The sequence below is a fragment of the Melanostigma gelatinosum genome (genome assembly GCF_949748355.1).
Source record: "Melanostigma gelatinosum genome assembly, chromosome: 16".
NCBI classification, from domain to species: domain Eukaryota; kingdom Metazoa; phylum Chordata; class Actinopteri; order Perciformes; family Zoarcidae; genus Melanostigma; species Melanostigma gelatinosum.
The window spans coordinates 8584725-8605254 of record NC_136649.1 but is presented as its reverse complement, the minus strand read 5'-3'; the positions used below and the strand labels follow the sequence as shown (position 1 = coordinate 8605254).

The following is a 20530-nucleotide window of genomic DNA, read 5'->3' as shown; positions in this document are numbered from 1 at the left end:
TGGGACGGGGACTCTAGGAACTTTTTGGAGCTGTCAAGAGGAAATTGCATTAAAGTGTAATCCGAGAAGTGTTACGCTGCGGTGAAGCAGGAACACAGAACTGTGCACAGATGGAAAGGGAGGAAACCGGGCATGACTGAAAACAGAGCACTCCGGTAAATGAAAACTCCTTGAAGGAGTGTGGCGGCGGCTCTGGCACTAATAAACCCAGACTTGGCTCACCTCTCTAGGCTCCAGAGAACATTGGCAGCCACACACACAGCAGCCAATTAGACCCAACCCGGACCCGAGACACACGAGATAACAAAAGGGCAGTGTGTGTGTGTGTGTGTGTGTGTGGGGAGGGGGACTTTCACCCAGGAGACTGCTGACCATGTCCCGCGCCCTACACCTTCGTTTTTAACTCTGGATATGAGCTGCTTGGTTCTTGCAACAGTCCTTAAATATACCACACTTTACCGAAATACAATGCATTTACTTTAAGTTGTTAACGTCTCAATGACAGTATTGAATGTCTATCCCAGTTTGAGCAGTTAAGCAATTGCTTGTACGGGGAGTCACACGGAACTACATTTGTACTGAGCGTGTTCCATGACCAACACAAAACGACGTTGCACAGGTTTAGAAAGGACAGATGGTTAAGTCTGCATCTCACTTCCACGCTCTGCTAATTGGTTTGGGACGGCACTTAATATGGCAGACCACCCCCCCCCCCCCCCCCCCCCACGCAGTGTTTATTTAAAGCTGCACTCGTCAATAATGTTAGATCAACAATCAAACAGCTGTGTTTCATGTAAAAGTCGTCATAGTGATGAATCCACTGAGATTGGAGTTGCACTCAGCTCGCTTTAACATCTTTTAGCTTACTGTTTTGGTTGTACGGCCTGCAACATTTTTTGGTTGCAGCAAGAAGGCCCTGATAAATCCCAGGCTAACTGCCGGGCAGCTAAATGGCAGACAGATAAAGTTAGCATCTAGGTTCTGAACATGGTGAACTATTTCCCAGCTAAATCTTCAGCCAAGACCAATAATCCAGTCTTCCACCATATGAAAATCTGCAAGAACAACCGTGTTAGTGCAAAGACATTTAGCTTCAGGACAGCAATTATACCTGTCTCAACCTGGCTGCCGATAACTATGCATTCATGTCAGCACTTAATAGTTTCAGTGTCTCACGGTGTTATCCTGCAAAGACCAGTGAAGCAGAAAATTATCTTTTTATGTTTAGCATTTAAGTTATTAAAATGTTAAGCAGGGAGTAATGTGTGTCTTATGCACCGCTTGTATTTCCCCTGATCCATTTTCTCGGTGGGTTTTTGAATCTCGCTTTCTCTCACAGTGGAGACATTAAGCTCAACTTCGCCTCCTCCACAGCGCTCCCTGGGGATCCCATCACGCCCCCACCTTCTCCCGTGGATACCTCCGCTCTCCCTCTCATCACCCTTGGAGACCCAGCGAGACGTTTGCACCCAGCAGACATTGGCCCATAGCACGAGTCCACCGATAACGTGTCCGTTATCACCTCTGCTTATAGAGCCCAGTTAGCTGGTTTTCATTCCTTTGAACGTCCCCGGACTGACGAAAGACTTCAATGATTCCCAGGTTCAGCGTTCCTAATCCAGATGCACTTAATTTGGGAAAACAATCAATTAGGGGTTAACAACCATCTAATTAGCATCCAATTTGGAATGTCTCTCATACAGCTGTGATAAATTCATTTTTGAAACTTGTTTTTTACTATATTTTCAACACTGGTGCTGTAACTTTTCCCCATTTTCATCTGTTGTGTGTTGTAGAAAACAATATTTCCCCCTCAGATGTCTTGTCTGAGGCTTGGTTGGGACGTGTTACCTTCTTTGCAGAAACAAACCGTCAAGGTTTCTTTGTCATCCTAAACGGCAACACCGCCTGCAATGCTGATTTATCTAATTAACTCAATCGCTCTTGTAATATTCTGCTGTTTATCTCTGTGTGATTTCTCCACAGGGCTTCTCAACTCCTCCCACTCTTCTACACCTCTGCCTATACCTTTGTAGATTTCTCCGCAGTAATACCGCTGTGGCCCTTATATTCAACAGTAATGTGTGTAATGTACATTAAGTGGTTTTCTATGCCCTATGCACTCTCCTTCCATCTATCCTTGAAGCGGTTTGGACGGTTTGGACTGCTCAGTGTTGTTCAACAAATCCTAGTATTCCTCAGTAATCCCCAGTAATCTTCTATCACAGACTATTTCAGCTCCACAGCCTTGATTCTGAACACTCTGCCGCGACATATCATGTGCACTGCACATCCTGACACATTCAAGCAGACTTCCTCCTGGGACACATTACCAAAGCTCAGGAGCTCCGCCCCAGAGGACTATTACCCTTCTTAATCGAACCTGTGCAATGGTGTTTTATCTCACGTTCATGGCGTTCATGTGGGACGTCTGGATTTAATTTGGCCTTCAGCTATTTCGTATGTTGTATTTGTCATACAGTAAATGCTTGCTGAGTCGCAAACACTTCCTGAGGAGGCTCTGGTCATGCGGTCTCATGCTGCAGGTGTTTTATCTTTCGGTGATGGTCAGTGTTTTGTTCAGGTTTTTCTCTGAGAGCTCCAGGAAAAAAAGAAAAAATGTTCTCTCATTTCCTGCATTTTTATGTATTTTTCTGTTAGGTTTAGCTATATATTAATTGGTATATTAAATGTATATATTTATTAATTTTACTATGCAAAGCCAGCTCATTCAGGTACAATAAAATCTCCTGAGCTCCATTTTATTTGAGCAAAGGAAAAAAGGAGAAAAAAACACTTACATCTCGTAGCTGTACATCTACTCCACAGAAACAAAGATGTTCTCCTACATAAGGTGAACTGATGCTTTCTGTTCCCATGTGACGTATATACTGTAAGACATAGAGTGTATCATGGGCATTTCGACAGTTAAAGGGTAGACTAAACGGTCGAAAAGACCATGATTTACATTTAAGGGTTTCCAGAGTCACATATAGAGCATGGCGGACAGTTACTGAGCCAAAACAGCAGAAGATGAAAGAAGAACCGAATGTTTCTTTTTCTGCCTGGCTGGCTCGAGGCCACTGGAATCGGCACATGGCCGCCCTAACTCAAGCTGACACCCGACATTACGACTGCTCCGACTCCACTCTTTCCTCTGGTGAATCTAAAAAACTCTCTTGTGATTTCCTCCACTCCTCCCGATTGCTACTTTCACCCTGAAATGATCAATACTTCAGTGAAATTTATTGGATTTAAATCAGTTCTACCGTACTCAAAATGTTCTCTCTGTCGTCCTTTCAGTTACTGTGTCGCAGTGGTGAGCCGTCAGAGCCTTTGCTGGCCTCGACAGAATCACAAAGTTATAGCTATTTTATGATTTAAATATTTTTCAACAATAATATTTTCTCATTGCATAGCTACTGTCTTCCTCAGTTGTGCTGACATTACATTTTTAGAGTTTTGGCATGTTTGGCGGTGACAAATCAAATATCTACTGCCTCTGTCGAGCGGACATTTTCAGCCCTCAAACGCATTAAAACATATTCAAGGAATACAACTGGGGAGGCTCGACTGTCTTCACTGGCGTCCATGAATCGCATGAACTGTACAACCGTGTCATTAAGCTCTTTGTAATCAAAGAAAGGAGGATGGACTTTGTCTTTAAATAGTGAACAGCAGCTTTAGTAAGTGAACTGCTTTAGTTTGTTTTACATCTGCAGTAGCGTTACTACTGTGTTAATTAGTCTATGGTGTCGTTTTTATGATATGGTTAATATTGTTCCCTCTGATATGAATAACATTTGAATGGTACTCTTGAGTGTGTGGCGGAATGCGTGTTTTAGTGCTGCAGTTTTGCTGGAATGTGCAGAATTGAATTGTGTTATTTGGGTTTTATGTTATTCTACCTGCTTTGTTGTCATATATATATATGTGACTGGTTCTTGTGAGTTTGTTCTTGTCATTGTGTTAATTACATTGATTTTGACTGTATGCATTGCCCGTTAATGACGAATGTGAATATAACATATGTGCGGTTTTTACACGAAACAAATAATAACCCGTAGCTGTGGCGTCATAATGAGGTTATTAGGAGGTGGTTCAACTGTAGTAGGACAGCACTGAAGACCCAGGTATAAAATACACCATATACAAGCCAATGAAGCTCAACTTAGCCTTCACTAATAGCTATGCAGGTTGAAAAGCTTCTGGCACAAACTAATGACGCCTAATACTACAGCACTACAGTTAACCCTACCTTCATGAGGGATGTTTATGTTCACTTGTTGTTGAAACTGTTTCAGAGAGGCATTGATTCTACTTCAAGCAATAGCTCAACATTTTGGGAAGTACGAGTAATCTTATTGGCTTTCTTGTCAAGAGTTATGCGCGGTGTTTCCCCCTGCTTACAACCTTAATGCTAAGCTAGGCTAACATCCGTTCACCAAGCGTGTAGGAGAACCACGGTGGCCGATACGAAACGTGAATAGCCCTATCTAGAGCCAGTGCTTGGTTTGTCCATTCTGGGCTACTGTAGAAACATGGCGGTGCAACATGGCGGACTCGCTCCCTACGTAGCTATAACTGGGTCATTCTAGGGTAACGGAAACCCAGCGATTCTTATTTTCGGGGGATTACTTCTAAAGACAACTTTGCCAATAAACACTGGCTCTTTTAAAGCTCTAAATATACAGACAAGAGGGTGGTATTTATCTTCTCATCTAACTAAAGCCAATATTTCCCAAAATGTTGAACTACTTTTTGAAAACTAAGCAACGTCTACTTGTGACCTATCATCCGTTGCATTTGTCTGTGCCCAGGTCGACAGAGTGACTTTTCCCCTTGTTCTCTTTGTTTACTCTTTAGATGTAAATTATACAGAAATTCACAAAGGAAGAATAGAAAAGAAGACATAAATATAATTGTGGGAATGTTTTTTCTCTCGCTTGTCCATCCTAATCCTGTTGAGAAACACAGCCAGCCACATCGTTATGGTTACTGAAAACATTTTTTTCTTAATTCTGTGTTCTCCACATACTGTGCCATGTCTTTGGTCCTCACGGGGATGCTGACAACTCCATCTCCGCTCCTTCTGTGACACACTGCAGGTGAAATAGCCTCGAGGGATGCCCCCCACCCACACACACACCACACAAACCGCTTTCCGGCAAACACCCCCCACCCACAGTGAGATGCTTGGTATGGACAGCCAACCTCTTCCTCTCTTTCTGGGAAGGAGGTCCACAGCTCCCCCTGTCAGTAACGGGGGTCAGTACAAGATAGATATTTGACGTGTGGTTTATTGCACGCCACCAGCCTTGAACAAGTCTGTATGTTAACGAGACATGCACACACACGCTCACACACACACAAGATGAAATTACTCTTGTGAAGTCCAATTAACTCTCTCAGGCACTATACTTAACCTCCAAGCCCTCTCCCTCTCTCTCCCTCACCCTCTGTCTCCCTCCCTCCCTCCAGCACCCATGAGGTCACTGAAAACGGCGCGTAATGTTTGTTTTCCCGTAAACGCACCATAAAATAGATGGTGCCGGAGTAGGAGAGAGCGTCTGCAAAGTCACGGTGACATTGCTGAGCTGGGGGCGAGGGAGCCGATGGAGGCACAAGATTGTACACAGATGAATATTCCACCGCTGAGAAATATCATTAATCAGGAGCTTACCTTCACTGTCAGGCTGTTTGTTGCCAGGACCCAGATTGGTTAAGGTCAGGGAGTGATGACTGATACTAAAAGTGAAAAAGTTTTACCTTCTGTTCTCTGTTTGAACCTCATATACTTTATCATTTCATCAGACGCAGGTGAAATTTGGATAAAGCGATGTATCTTCTGTGTGTGTGTTGACGAAACGGTCAACATTTTGATAATATGCCTTGCCCATGATCTAAGTCAAATCTACATTCCTGTGTATCACGGCTACCATAGCTGTGATCCTGACAGCCTTGTTAACTCCGAGCTTTCGTCATTTAGCATGAGAGGCGGTAAAAGGAAGGACAAAGTTAACACAACCGTGAGCCCCTCGAGCGCTTCCTCTCCTCCTCTTCATCTCTTTTCTTCACAGTAGCAAAGTAGCAGCAGAATTAAATTACTCTTCAGAGAGCGAGTGGGGGGGGGGGGGGGGGTGTTGAGGAGAGAAAGACGCTTCCTCCGCCCCCATGATGCCGCTGCCGTCTCCTTTCCTCAAAGTTGAGGAGCTTTAGAGCGGTAGATTCAGAGAGCAATGGGAGGCGATAATATGACAATTTATCTGCCAAATATGAGTGGGATTCCATAATCCTCTTCTGCTCTCAACGGGAAGAATGGGATGGATTTCCTCTGGGATGTGCCACACTTAATGGTCATATTAAGGACTTTTTTTCTTTTTTTTTTTAATCAAATGATATTTTAGTGGAAGGAAAATGAAAGGGGATGGGAATTACCTGAAGCTCAGTCGATGATCTCTGCGTCCTTTCTGAAGGACTTTTTGAAATGTCTCCTACGTTCTAAAACTAAAAGTGGCTGAAAGTTTGCAATTGCATAACGTTCGCTCTGTGAGGACAGACGGATAACCCCGAGGGAAGTCTGGTTGTTGACGCAGAACTTTTCTGCCAGTGCTCCTTCATCAGAAATGAGTTTAGCACCTGAAAAGTGCTGCTGCGGGCCTGTTGGTGCACAAACAGGAGGTTCGGCCTTTTGGTTTTTTTTCTCTTAATCGTATGGGAAGCAGGTCGTACGGCCAGCGAAGTTCACCGCTCTTCCCTTCTGGCAGCATGGTTGATAGTGCTGCTGATTTGTAATTTCCTTGTGCCTGCGGGTCTCTCGTGGGAGCAAGCTTTTGCTGCGTTCCCTCGCTCTCTCCATTAACTCCCATAAATGATTGAAGAGGCACGCGTCGACCTCGGCCTGGAAACACACCGATGCTGTTAAATATAAAGAAAGGCAGATATTCACTGTGCAGATATGAGTGGAGCGAGGTAATGTGAATCTCAAATGAGTGAATTCTCAGAGAGAGAAAGAGCCTGCGTCTTGTAATGTTTCATCATCCTCTAAACAACCATGTGATCATTTAGTTGAATTGAAAACTGGGCTTCATTTAAAAGCAGAAACAATCAAAGCACCACCCAGGCAAAAGTTTCAAGCTTGTAAATGAAACGAAGCTCTCTGGGATCATTTAGCCTCAGAATGGTACTTAATTGAACACTTTCTCTCATCGTTGCTGCACGGCCCGGCCGAGGCGGCGAGTGCAGGCCCTCCGAGGATCACGGTGAAGCCCAGCGGGAGGTGGAGGTGGGCGGGGGTGCTTTCTTCAAAGGCGGGCTTGTCAGGCATCCTCAGCCACGGGGCTCTTATGTAACCGTGCGCCTGCCTCTCAACTTGACAACCAAATGTGCTTCATCAACCGTCTCCACTGCATTATTTATGGGAACAGTGGAAATGAGTGGCTCAAATACACACATGTAAAATGAACGTCTTTGACTTTGGCAGAGAACAAAGAGGGCTTTTGTGTGTGTGTGTGTGTGTGTGTGTGTGTGTGTGTGTGTGTGTGCGCGTGGTCAAATCCGGAAATTGAAAAGTCAACATAATTTATTGCAGCTGATTAAAAAAGAAAAGAAAATGAACTCATAGGCTGATTCTCTGTTGTTATCATGTATTAGAAAATGACTTATGTGTACATAATTCTAATTAAGATTTGCATTAGATGTGAGATCTTAATAAGCTTGTCAATAATATGATCCTGTGAATGAAATATCATATTATTTCACCCACCCTCACTGTGTTGTTCCACTTGTTGGTTCATTAAAGAGTTAAATTAGGGCTGGAGTGTCCTGTCCTATGTCTCGCTCTCTGGCTGGCAAAACGGTGACTTGTATGGTGTGCAGCCACTAGTGGGCGCATTAACTCCGACAAATGTGTTCCTGCAATCCTGTCTGAGGGGTTAATCACTATGATTGCCTCTGAAAGTCAAAGACATATGTTTTAGTTAGCTGAGAATAAGAGTGGAAGGGGCGGGAACAGTAGAACATGGCACTCAAGAAGCTGCATTTTTATGTAGTAGCAACAAATGTGGTCACAAAATCATACAAAGCAAAGTACAGATGTAGGTTTGGTTACTGGTGGGATACAGCTTTGTAACCTGATCTCTCATATATCTCTCTCTCGCTGCTCTTGTGATTATCATTACAATTGATAACTTCCTGCCAACTTTAAGACAGCCTGTCATCTGGTGAGAAATACCCCAGTTCTCTTAGGAGCTCAACTTGGTTGGTCTGCGATCAGGTGGACACAGCAATACACTGAGGACAGATAGCAGCAGAACTCTGTATTTAAGGACATAAATGCAAAATATGTGGAGGGTGAAGAGTAACACCAAACGCATATTCAAATAAAGGGAACTTGTAGGTGTGCAGTAATTCTCTGTGAACTCTCTCAACTCCAATCGACATCCATCAGGCCACACGGGGAGATCCCTCTTCAGTCTACCTGCAGAGGGTCTTCTCTTCCCAGAAGGATTTCACTGCTGCGATGCCACAGCATGTGCAGTGGAGTAACAGCTTCCACAAGCGAAACAGTTTTTTCGTTCGTCTTTTGTCTGTAAAAAATAAACAAAGACCAGGGAGCCGGGGCGTCAATGCGTCATGTAACCAACCGGTTGCTGAGAAAGTGATGTGATGTGTTTGTTTTGATCGCACCCCTCTCTCCCCATGCTCCCTGTGTGTGACCTTTGCCCCGGCCCCGCCCAAAGCCACGTACATTTTCTTTGGGGGACAAAGGCCCGTCCCCGAATCCCGCTGACTCCGTGGCAGTGGTCTGGTCCCAGGGCCGCGCCACACTGAGCCCCCTCGGAGGCCCACGCACTGGAGGCCGCGGCATCAAAGGGATCCCGGGTCGGGGGGCCGAGTAGAACCTGGTTTAACCCTCCCGTGCCCTTTGCATCACAATGTCCTGGTACGTTCCCACTCTTTAACCCTCACTTTCCTCGTGGTATGCGTATATCAATGACCCCCCCACCACCACCACCGCCACCTCCCTAACAACCTCATGTGTCCCGCCCACTGCTGCCTGACATACAGGTCACACTCTGAGCTACCTGACTCTCGTTGTACAGTTCTTTATGGTGAGAAAATATGCCCTTGCTAGAGAGCAGGGGTCTATATCTCCTCTGATGAACGAGAGTATATATTATAGATGTGTGTCAGTTTGGTTTAGATCTGAAATTTGTTAATATTACCGTCAAAAAACTGTGTTTGGATAATGATGATGTCAGAAATCAACCCGCTTTACTGCAAGTGAGCACACAGTGAAATAATCCATCTGATTTGAATATTCTCTATAATTATTCTGAAAACTAGACGTTTTTTTTTGTTCTGGTGTGTTAATCCTTCAATACGAAATATGCTGACTGCTGATTATTGTTCCTAAACTTACCTCTTTAAGACCCACTTTGTCTCCATATCAAGCAAAACGCACAACGCCGATGCATCCGGTAAACGGAGATAATGACCCGTGATGAGGTTATCTCGTCATGCATCACTCACGCAGGGTGACATTTGAGATCGGCCCAAACTTTTCTGGGGGAGCTTATGGTCCCACCAACTATATTACACCGTCCATAAAGATGTCAAGGCATCACAAATCCCTTTATCTCACCGCCATTTCCACTGAGATGGCGATTATCCATGCGAGACACATTATGCAACGGAGCGAGAGACTTGCCATTCAAAGTTAATGGGATTATATTTCAGTCTGTGCCGCTCAGACATGTCTATGAACAGGGTTTTGCTGAGGGGGAAAACTTTTTTTTGCTACGTTTCTCAAGACACAATTGCTCTACATTCAGGAAGTGTGGTTCATCTATTTAGACGCGTTTTCAATCGGTCGCTCTAGCCTCCATGGTTATTCAAATAGTTGTTGCTGAAGTTAGGTTTAGGGGGAAGACAAAAAGGAAAGTGTCTCACCGTAAATAAACAAAACAAAAAACAATAGTTCCCACTGAAAGTGAGGCACGGATTCCAAGCCAGAAGGTGAAATGACACTGAAGGCATCCCTTCTGGCCAGTTTAGCATAACAACATTCAATGTATTATCATGAGTTTGCTCTTCCGCGGCCGAGCAGAGGGCGATTGTTTTCAGAAGGACGATAGACTTGGTTAACTGGAACAGGAGGAGGAGAAGTGAAGGGCAAAGGGCAAAATCTTACATGAGTTTCCTCTTTCTCTGATGCCCAATAAAGTTGTGAAAGGACTGAAGTAGAATGGCAGGGATGGGGTCACTGAGAGGCACAATGGTAACTGAGGAGAGAGGAAATCTAATCAGCTTGGAGATGCTAATTTTATGGAGCACCAATTAAGGAGAGTTTTTTATGACACTTTTTTGAGAAAACAAAACAGCAGAGCGGCCCCCTCCTGGTTGGGGTGGCCCCCCCCCCCCCCCCCTGGTCGAGTGGCCCTCTACACTAGTGAAATGCCCCCCCCCCCCCCCCCCGCTCTATGCCTCAGCCCCGGCAGCATTGAGCCCAGGCTCTAATGGGATGGCACCTCCTTCATGCCTGCCCTCGCCCACATTGGGTAAATGACGCAGAGTCTGTTTGTTGTTCTGGAAGGCCGTGTGTCCCGTTTATCACTGTCGGAGCACAGAAACACACAGAGAGAGGAGGCCTAAAAGGAGGGAGGGGGGGGGCTCTGCTGTCCAATCTGTCCCGCTTAGGGCTTTACGACCACGGGCCCCACGTGGCGTGTGTACCCCACCCTGAACCATACATCTCCATCTCTGCCTTTCGGGCACCGACAGCCTTTTGTATCGGCTCACTCCTGCTGCCAAGATATGCGTCTGCGATGCTAACGGGGGCCGGGGTAGGAGTGCTAACTAGACAATGACGGGAGATCCCAGGACGGCCAATGTTTAACCAGTGAGCGGCCCACTCACGGTCCCTGCCTGGCCCCTGTGCCCCCTGTGCCTTTTGTGGGCTCGGGGTTAATCTTTTAAAGGCCGGAGCTGGGACGCACCTCCTCCTGCCCACTGCCCCCCCCAAATATACTGCCGAGCAGTCACTAGAGCTGTACTTTTACGGGATCTTTTGTTGAAATGATGCGTACCCTGCCTTTAAGTCCCCAGCGCTTCATTACCCAGGCATCCTTAAATCTTTTTAGGAATCAACGCATCATGAATAATAGATTACTTGGAAAATGAAGCAGAGTGAAAGCTTAGAAAGGATGCTTTGTACTCTTTAGCGCCGGTGTACATTGGCAAACACAAATAACTGCGTTCATTAGTGCTCACTGAAAATTAAAGATGTGGTCCATAATAGGTTCTGAAACTTAACATGGTCTACGTTGTCAGACAGAATCCCAATTAACAACAGCTGCAATAGCTGTTTTCGCAGCCTTTTCTCTTCCTCCTTTTCTTCCGCCGCCCCATTTTCCGTCTTCACGCACACGGTTCCCTCTTTCATCGCTCCTTCCCTGTGCCGAGTATTTACGGGCCCCCGTAAACATGTATTGATATTTAATGCTGCGCTCAGCAGGGCAGGGTCAGACAGGAGAAGTGAGACAAAGAATGATGTCAATGACAAAGGTGCTCTAAACCTACATTCAGCTCTGATGCCACTGAGAGGCCACGCAGGCATGTGACGGCAGACTGCAGTGGGCATCTGAGAGACGGGGTTGTTGTTCTTTGCTCTGAGGGAGTGCACTTTCCCTTTCACAGGCGAGTGGCTTGCTCTCGCTTTTCATGAAGAACTGGTAATATGTCCATATGTCAGTAGGTGCTGATGAGGACTGCTGATCGCTGCTTTTCCCTGTCAGTGCATCAGTATTGAGAGTGTCAGCAGTCAGATCTCATTCAGATGTTGCGATGCACGAAAGGAGTGAAGTACAACCATCACCAAGTTTATTAGTTATGAAGAGAATAATATTAAATGTTACTTTTACTGGTAATTCATTATTTGTGTCCATTTGTATATATTGGTAGGAATGTAGAAAAGCATTTCGATTGATTTATATTTGTATTATTTTGTATTCATGCACTTCCTTGCCTCATACAAATCCCTCTGAATAAAACCTCTGTGTTTGAAAGAAGTGCTACACAAATGATTGGCCCAGTCATTTATAACATTATGCAACACGATTGCACAACATTTCATATTTTTGAGCATATCTTGTTGATGAGACCAAATCAGATTGCTGGAGTCTTTTTGAATAAACTGAAATGTATTTTTTCACAGGAAGAGGATGTTGGATGTCTGTGGGAAGCATGTCATGATAAGGAACCATTACAGCGACCAATACCTCTACATGGGCATGTGAGTACTGTTTTAGGACACTTGGAATATGAATATGAAACATCTTTAGACAACGACATCAGTATCAGGTCAAGAACACTGTCCCCCTTCTTCCTTCCACATTAAACAACAGGTCTATAAACCACAGGGTCATGGCCTGATTTGTATCAGCAAAGCAGCCATTTCGGAGTTTGCGCTTCGGATTTTGTGTTCAAGTGTTTTCCTTTTGTGCATCTCCTTCTATGGGACACAGTCCCAGATTGGCAGTAGCTGTGCTGTGCATGTTTCAGCCGCTGGATGATGGTGATGATGTGCCACAGGAGCAGATCTCCTCATCAGTATTCAGATGCAGCCATATGTGAATTAAGGTTTAATGTGCGTCCATAATCGCCCACCTGAGCCCCAGACTCGTGGAGGGTGTGTGTGTGTGTGTGTGTGTGTGTGTGTGTGTGTGTGTGTGTGTGTGTGTGTGTGTGTGTTGGTGCCATGAAAGAAACAAAAAGAAAGAGGCAGGGGGTAAAGAGAGCAAAAGAGCAAGACAGGGAAAGAAATATGATGAGATGAAAATGACTGAAGGGATATGGTAGAATTCAAAGAGGATGTTCTCAAATTCAGTTTTTGCACTTACCGTAGACTTCAGGCGAATAAGATACACAGAGACAAGAGTAAAAAACAGAATATCCCAGCAATAAACCCCACTGTCACGGTTTCAACATCCACAACAAGGAGTGTGCCCATTGAGCTAAATTGCACTTATTCATTTCACTACATCAAGCCAAAAGCCAAAGAAGTCAATTGTGTGTCACTAACAAGTCTGGTGCCTTCAAAAGACCGTTTCTTAAAAAACAGACACGCTTGATTCAAAGGGCCCGCAGTGGCTGTATACAGACCCAAACACACGTGGGCGCGCACACACTCTCACGACCATCTATCAGCTCGTCAATCACGGGCCAATGAGGATAGCCAGTGGCCACCAACACTCAGGTTATTGTGCGCGGTGACCCCCGGGGTCACAATAGACACAATAGACGACGGCATCATGTACTATCCGCATACAGTGGCGTTGCCGCCGGCGCCCTCATGAATGGACACATGGCAGGCCTATCCACAGATGGGACGGAGACGAGGGAGGGGGGGGAGTTGTGCACGGGGGGGGATGGTGTGTGTGTGTGTGTGTGTGTGTGTGTGCATGTGTTGCCGTGGCGAAGGAGCACATGTGGAGGTAACAGACTGAAACAATGGTGCTGATGAAAGGCAGGAGTCGTGCCTGTGTTTCAGGGAGGGAGATTATTGGGCGAGCAGGTCCCCTGTTTTATCAGGCTGGATGACACGGAGACGGGGGGGATGGAGGAGACGGGGTGGGGGGGCGAGCAGAGCGGCAGAAGTCGGCAGGCCGCCGACACAAAGCCGCCCCCACGCACCAGTGAGCGGCCAACTGTTCAAAAGTGTGACCGGCACAATGCTGAACAGATACACTTTGTGTGTGTGTTTGTGTTGTGTGTGTAAGTGTGTGCATCTTTGTGTGTGACTTTTTCATAAATTGGGTTTTGCCAACAAACAGTTTTCATCCTTTTCTTAATCTACCACAGTTATACAGATTCCTACACTCATCCTTACGCATGTTCAATTACCCTTTCTTGTAATTCACCAAATCCACATCATTGTACTGTTAATTTGTTAAACAAGCTAGATGGCATCAGTTTAAAGGCACAGTTCACCCAAAAGAAAACATTATTTTCTTACTTGCCTCTAGTGGTATCTATCCATGCAGATTTCATTTGACACAAACCCTAATGTAATAGAGGTGAATAGACTTTTTTTTCCTCGATGTCTTCTCTAAGAAAAAAAAAAAAGAACATAAAAAAAGTTCAGCAGCCACTTATCTTTCCAGAAACTGTGCCCCCAGTTGCCTGTACATCTCACAGACCTATCTTCAAGCAGTCATTGTGAATATGGTAAACATTATGTACATGTAACACACAACAGTGTTTCTGGAAAGAAATTCCATTTACCTTCATTGTATAGAGGAGCAGGGAAAAATGGCAAAACTTGGACGAATAAAACCAAAATGCGTGGATGGAAATGTTGTTGCTGGATTCGGGTGGATCAAACCTTTAAAGCAGCCGGTACTTGGATGCGGGATGTAAAATACTTTCAAGTCGTCATAAATATACTTTTTCTGTTCTTTAAGTCAGTTGTTGACACTCATCACACAGTAACCACTTACTTCCTAATAATTAGAAATTATTTATCATTAAAAAAATGTGTGTGTGCCTGGCTGTGTCTGAAATAGTTTACCAAATAGTGCACTAAATGTATTTATTCTGTTTGATTGTGTCCGAATTCTGAGTGTGTAAATGGATCCACCATATGTTCACCTTTGCTAAACACATGATTCATGTTGTGTTAAAGAAGAACAGAAAGTCAGCATTCTTATTAATGTCATGTCTGTTTTACAGTATTATCATGAATAATGTCAGCTGAAGCAAAAAGCAATGTTCTCAACACGAGACATTTTATCGGGTACCTTTCTCAGAGGAAGACCATGTTACAGATAGTGTTTCAATCTTTCCCATTTAGTAGTGACAGTCTTCAGGAGGCTACCATCACTTGGATCCCGGCAACCTGAAGGCCAACATCTGGACCCGGGCCCTGCGCCTCCTGATGACGGTCTGCTCGGCAACCGGTTCTGCTTTTTCCCCTTTCACTCTCTCTCCCCCTCTCGCCTGTCTTTCCTCCCTCGGTGTCCCCCCGGGGTAATTGTGGGGTAATTTATGAAGTTCTAGCAGCATGGAGCAGGCCAGTGTATGGGACAGCCTGCTGACCGAGCCCCATTCAGCTCCAGAGGAGAAGGCCCGGACTCCTTTTATCCGAGCCATAATCAGCATCTCTTCCCCGGGCCTGCATCCCCCTCATGACTCCCCTCGCCCTGCGGCCCAACACAGCATGCGACCCTCCGCGGCCGCTTAAAGATGAAGGGGAAAGTTATTGGACTCTTTAGTGACTCATAAACATCCTAGGGGATTTTCATAGCGCCTTTGTGCCCTTTTTTTTGTGTTGTGGCCGAGATAATGCAATTGTTTCAGGCAGTGTAAATGCATAAATCACGAGCTAGTTTGTCCCAGCGGTGAGAGATAACAAAGGGCAGCACTCCCTGTTCTCAGAAACACTTGTCGGCCCGTTCAGACACTTTGTGGAACTATTTTATATCGCTCTCCCCCAGACAAGGGAAACATTTAGATCCACAGATGAAGCAACACCAAACCGATTCCACATGTCTGCTCGAGCTCATTACTCCTCCTGCTATGATCTTGATCTCAGAGCCTCGATATCAGAGCGACATTGAGGAAAAATGGTGGTAAACAAAGGCTGCTACGCGTCCCCTATGGGGTCTGCTCCCGACCACATGTCCGGATTAAAGCCCAGTGTGTGGACTGAATATCTAGCCACTGATCCCGTTAAACAATGACCAGCAGAGAGAGATGGAAGCTGCACGGTACACAGCACAGGTTTGCTCTTCAGCCTAGCGCTTTATTGAGCCATGATAGGCCCTAATCTGGCCTGATCCTCTGTCACTACAAGCATACGACTGTGATAATGCCCTCATTTTCTGGTCACCTGAGCGCTTTCATTGGAGTGCACCCAGTGAGGCAGCAGAAAGGGGGTCTCTAAATCCCGAAACAAATAAAAGAAAAAAGAAGGCTCTTGAATTGGATGAAGGGGCCTGAAAGGTGGCATCCCGAGAAGAAAGTCAAAGACTCTGATGGAGGGTTAAAAATTGAAGGATTATGTGGAAACATGGAGGGTGGCTACGCTTTCATTTGTAGAATGAAAAGCTCTGAGATCCTTGTGTCTCTCTGTGTGGCCCGTGGCCTCTGTAAACACATGAATAAGAATAAGAATGAGCAGGAGAATGGGATTTATCTGGCTTATGCATATAGTAATGGAGCAGGAGAAGGACTGAGTACACTCCCTTCACTCAGCTGGAGCCCCTAATGCTGGTCCATATGTGTGTTCATAGAGATTGTTCTTTTACTAACACACAACTGTTCTTAGCTGTTTCTCATTGATGTTCTGTATCTCCATCAGTCCATATGAGTGACAATCTCACTCATCTAACTTTGTGCACAGTCAATGAGCAGCGTTGGCCCATTTGTTCCTGAATTCATAGATAATTCATTAAGAACATTACACAAACATTATTGATTGTTTTCTCGTCTTTGGAGTGTGGAGAGCATAATGAAGGCTGTGGCACAGAACCAGCCACTAAAAGCTCTGAAAGGAACTGGGAAAGAATGAAATCTGGACTCTTTGTGTCCAACCCAGTTAATTAGGACCTGACCCAATTAGCAGAGGAGAGTCCAGCAGCCATGTTGGCTCGGAGCCTAACGATGGGAAAATCCATATGCTCCATATAAATGGCCCAAGTTGGCTCTCAAGGTTCCCCAATTATAGTATCACTGAATGTTGGCTGAGCCAAAGCACCCTGCAGGGCCCCCCGATGGAGCAGTGGTGGGGGGTCCTGAGGGCCCTCTTGATCCACACTCCTAACTTTCTTTGGGTGTGTGTGTGTGTCGGTGTTTGAGGAGGATTTGCTTACTTTGAGAGTGCCCACACATCAAGGGCCAGACCAGTGTGAGCTTCAATGCAAGTTCATCAAAGAAAGTAAAAAAATAGATTTTATGAATCATCAAGTATCTTCCCTTAGATATATGAGAATTGAGAATATATGCTTGTCAAACAGGGAGATTTAAAGAGATTGTTCCTCATGATGGAGGCAATCTGGATTTCTAAACTGGGCACGTTGAGAGGACAGTTTTCCCCAAAATCCATGTTCTTTGTCTTGCCTGTAGTGCTTTTTTAAAATAAATCTATAGTTTTGTTTTGGTGTGAGTAGCCTAGTTTTGGAGATTTCTGCAATGTATGCTTGCTCTCCAATATGCTGGGACTATTTGGCACTTGGCTTGTAAAAACATTTGAAAAACTCAACAGCAATGTATGTTTCCAGAAATCATTAACCCGTCACTCAGGAAAATCCACAGACCTCGTTGTGGCAGTCGCATGGAGGAACGAACTGCTCCTTTGTATGCATTTGTGCTCGGATAACAGAATTTCATTGAGAACAATTGGAAATATATATCATGGATGGACGTGTTATGGTCAAACGCAGACTGACTTTGAAGTTATTTTGGGTTTTCCTTTATATACATGAAGTGATGGAAGGGATTTGAGTATATTGTCTTTTGAAACAAAACACAGAATTTGTGTTCTTAAATTGAAAAGTGTGTATTTTTGCTCCTATTTCTTTCAAGAAAGGGATGTTGATCATGTTGTGTACATGGTATCTATGGTGATTCATCACTCACATGATGTGGATGTGGTTTTGATTATGGAAACGCATATAAGTGTGAGTCAATGGTAACTTGAAATCTACTCCACAGAACAACTGATGAAGCTGGAGGAGGACATCTACTGCTGTTGGGTAAACATAAACCAGGGCGTCCTACTGTGCACCAAGACAGGCGAAAGCAAATAGTTCCTCAGATGAGCCGAGAGACGATGGAAACACTTATGACGCCTCCAAAATGTTCCTGCCATTTGAACTGAACACAACCTTGCTGCTCGCTCTGCCGTCATTATGCTCCAGGCAAGAATCAATGCTGCATCCGAGGTGGAATGTCGTTTTGCAAATCTCTTTTGCAACCACGGATGGTGAAACACATGAGTATTATTGTATTTGGCCCTCAAACGCTGCCTGACTGGAGGCTTTTCTTGGCAGACGGCGGCAGGAAATTCCTGAGCCCGAGCGGTGAAAACACCACAGAAAGAGAGCTGCTGAACAGTCAGCTTGATGCAGCCACAAGATCAGACAACAGATGCGTGCTAACCTTCAAACCCTCTAGGAATTTATATCTCATGAAGGTACATATATCTCCATCTGAGATACAGTTCCTTTAAAGTTTGTCTGGTTTTCCTGACAGCCGCTGTTTGTTTCAACAAGAGAAAGAAAGAGCAAGTGTTGCCCAAACCTGAGAAAGTGCTAGTGGCTTTACGGTTGAATTAGGGCAAGACAATGCCGGGCCCACTCTTTAGTATCTTTTTAACTACCTCCTCCCCATCTGAAGGACCCCCTTCCAGTGATAGTGATGTGATTTCGCAGACTGTTTGGGGAGCCAAGTCAAATTTATCTGACCTCTTTTGTCTTGAGCTCCTGGTTGAATTGTACCTAGTCTGCCATTAACGCTGCTCTTTACATGTTTAAGCGCCTCATATGGTGCTTCATACCTTTCCCCCTGGTGTCTCGTGGATACCATATGTAAATAAGGCCTTGAAGGCATCATACATCTGGTGTTATGGAACAGGGCAACATAAATGTGGTCCCTTTTCACTCTTCAGTATGACACTCACACTCTCGCTTTTGCTTCACTTTGAATGTCTGTCTTAGTAAATTATTAATATTATTACAGCTTAGGGGAACAAATTTCTATTCATTCCGGATTATTATAATAACAAGAAATACAATGAATACTCTGCCTACTCGCTGAATTTAACTTTTGATCCAATTTGATGCACTGTACAACATGCACCGCTGTCTCTAATGGAAGTTTTAACATATAGCGGTTAACTCCCGGGTGTACAACTTAAGATCCAACTGTTTTGGTTAATGTGTAGGGGGTTCGTCAGGGTTTGGGGAGTTAAACGTGGGTGTGGGAAGGTGAAGTGGGGGCTGCAGGAAGGAGGTGTGAGGGGGGGGGGGGTGGTGAAAGTGTGTCCCTTCTGCAATTGGCTGTGGCTCTAAGTGTCTCATTATGCAGCTTTATTGTTCCTTTGTTAAGCCGGCGGTATAAATACACCCCAGTGGGCCCAGAGGGTGACAGTTTAGACGGACTCACACACACTGATCATCAGACTGAGCAGCACAAACTCTGAGAGGAGTGAGACTGTGGTGACACTACAGGGAACTGGAACAGCTTGGAAAGCAAAGAACTGGGAAACATCTGTAGAATTTTAAACTCAAGCTCCCAGCATTCAGGGCAGTATTTTTGGACCCCACATTAATCCGCTTCGACCGAGATGGATTCCGACTCTGGCTCCATTTGCAGCCGCTCCTCATCCCCAGACCTGGTGGTGGACGACTCCGCCGGGAGCTTCTTCTCCAACAAGATGTTCCAGACGTACTGCCAAGAAAACAGAGCAGATGACGACGAGGAGGCCGGCCAGGGCAGGACGGAGCGCTGCAGTGGGGGCGGTAAGACCAAGAGCAGGTCAGAGGTCAACAACAACGAGGGACAAGACCTGCGGCTGAAAGTCAACAGTCGGGAGAGGAAAAGGATGCACGATCTGAACCAGGCCATGGACAGCCTGAGAGAGGTCATGCCCTACGCTCAAGGGCCGTCCGTCCGCAAGCTGTCCAAGATCTCCACCCTGATGTTGGCTCGCAACTACATCCTCATGCTGTCCAGCTCCTTGGAGGAGATGAAGAAGTTGGTGGGGGACATCTACGGAGGCGGCGCTGCCATCCAGAGCCGCACCGCTGCCCACCCCGCTATTACCCCTGCAGCCCCCGCCGCCCACCTCCCTCTGCATCCCCTGGCACAGTCTCTGCACTCGCTGGTGGCCAGCACGCCCTCGGGCCTGCAGCATCACGCACCTTGTCCCGCCGCAGCACAAGCCCTGCACTCCCCTCCGTCCGCCGCCTTACTGGGGTTTCACGCGTCGGTCCAGGGCCTTCTGAAGGACCCGCTCCACCTGGCCAGCACCTACAGGCACTTCCCCGGCATGCCCTGTCCCTGCTCGCTCTGCCAGCCTTTGCCCACCACCACCTCCACATTACACAGTCTGTCTATGATCAAGTGAGCAGGACTCTCTAAAAAATGGACCTCTGCTGTTCAAGCAGCTCACAGAAGATTGTTTAAAGGAACTGCTAAAACGATGGCTGGTGCCAGAGCTTGTATATATTGTGTAGATATATCTTCTGCCATGCAAACTGCTGCTATTTTTTCCGCATTGTTTATACAGACATATTCTAAATACACACAGGATTTTTACCAGAGTAGCAAATACTGTAATTTATCTGATATCTGTGGTGATGAAACGTTGTCAGAAATGGAACTGGTGTGTCCTATTGTATTGCAGGATTTCTATTTTCCTAAATTAAAATGTTGTCATAATAAGAACTCTTGTTTGCCTTCTTCTTTTCGTGAATGTGTCATTTATGTTTCCCCTGACTGCAATTGTTTTTGTATTGCTGTTAGT

At 45.4% G+C, this 20530-nt stretch overlaps 1 protein-coding gene across 1 annotated transcript; it reads left to right on the top strand.

The window, feature by feature from the left end:
• The first annotated feature begins 19282 nt into the window (after positions 1-19282).
• Positions 19283-20252, top strand: olig4 (oligodendrocyte transcription factor 4). Its single transcript, XM_079287409.1, has one exon. It carries the CDS (start codon positions 19349-19351, stop codon positions 20129-20131), a length of 783 nt encoding a protein of 260 aa, XP_079143535.1. The 5' UTR covers positions 19283-19348; the 3' UTR covers positions 20132-20252.
• The last annotated feature ends 278 nt before the right edge of the window (positions 20253-20530 follow it).

Excerpts from the sequence above, each read along its gene's own strand:
- olig4 (XM_079287409.1), top strand. The coding sequence starts at position 19,349 with ATGGATTCCGACTCTGGCTCCATTTGCAGCCGCTCCTCATCCCCAGAC.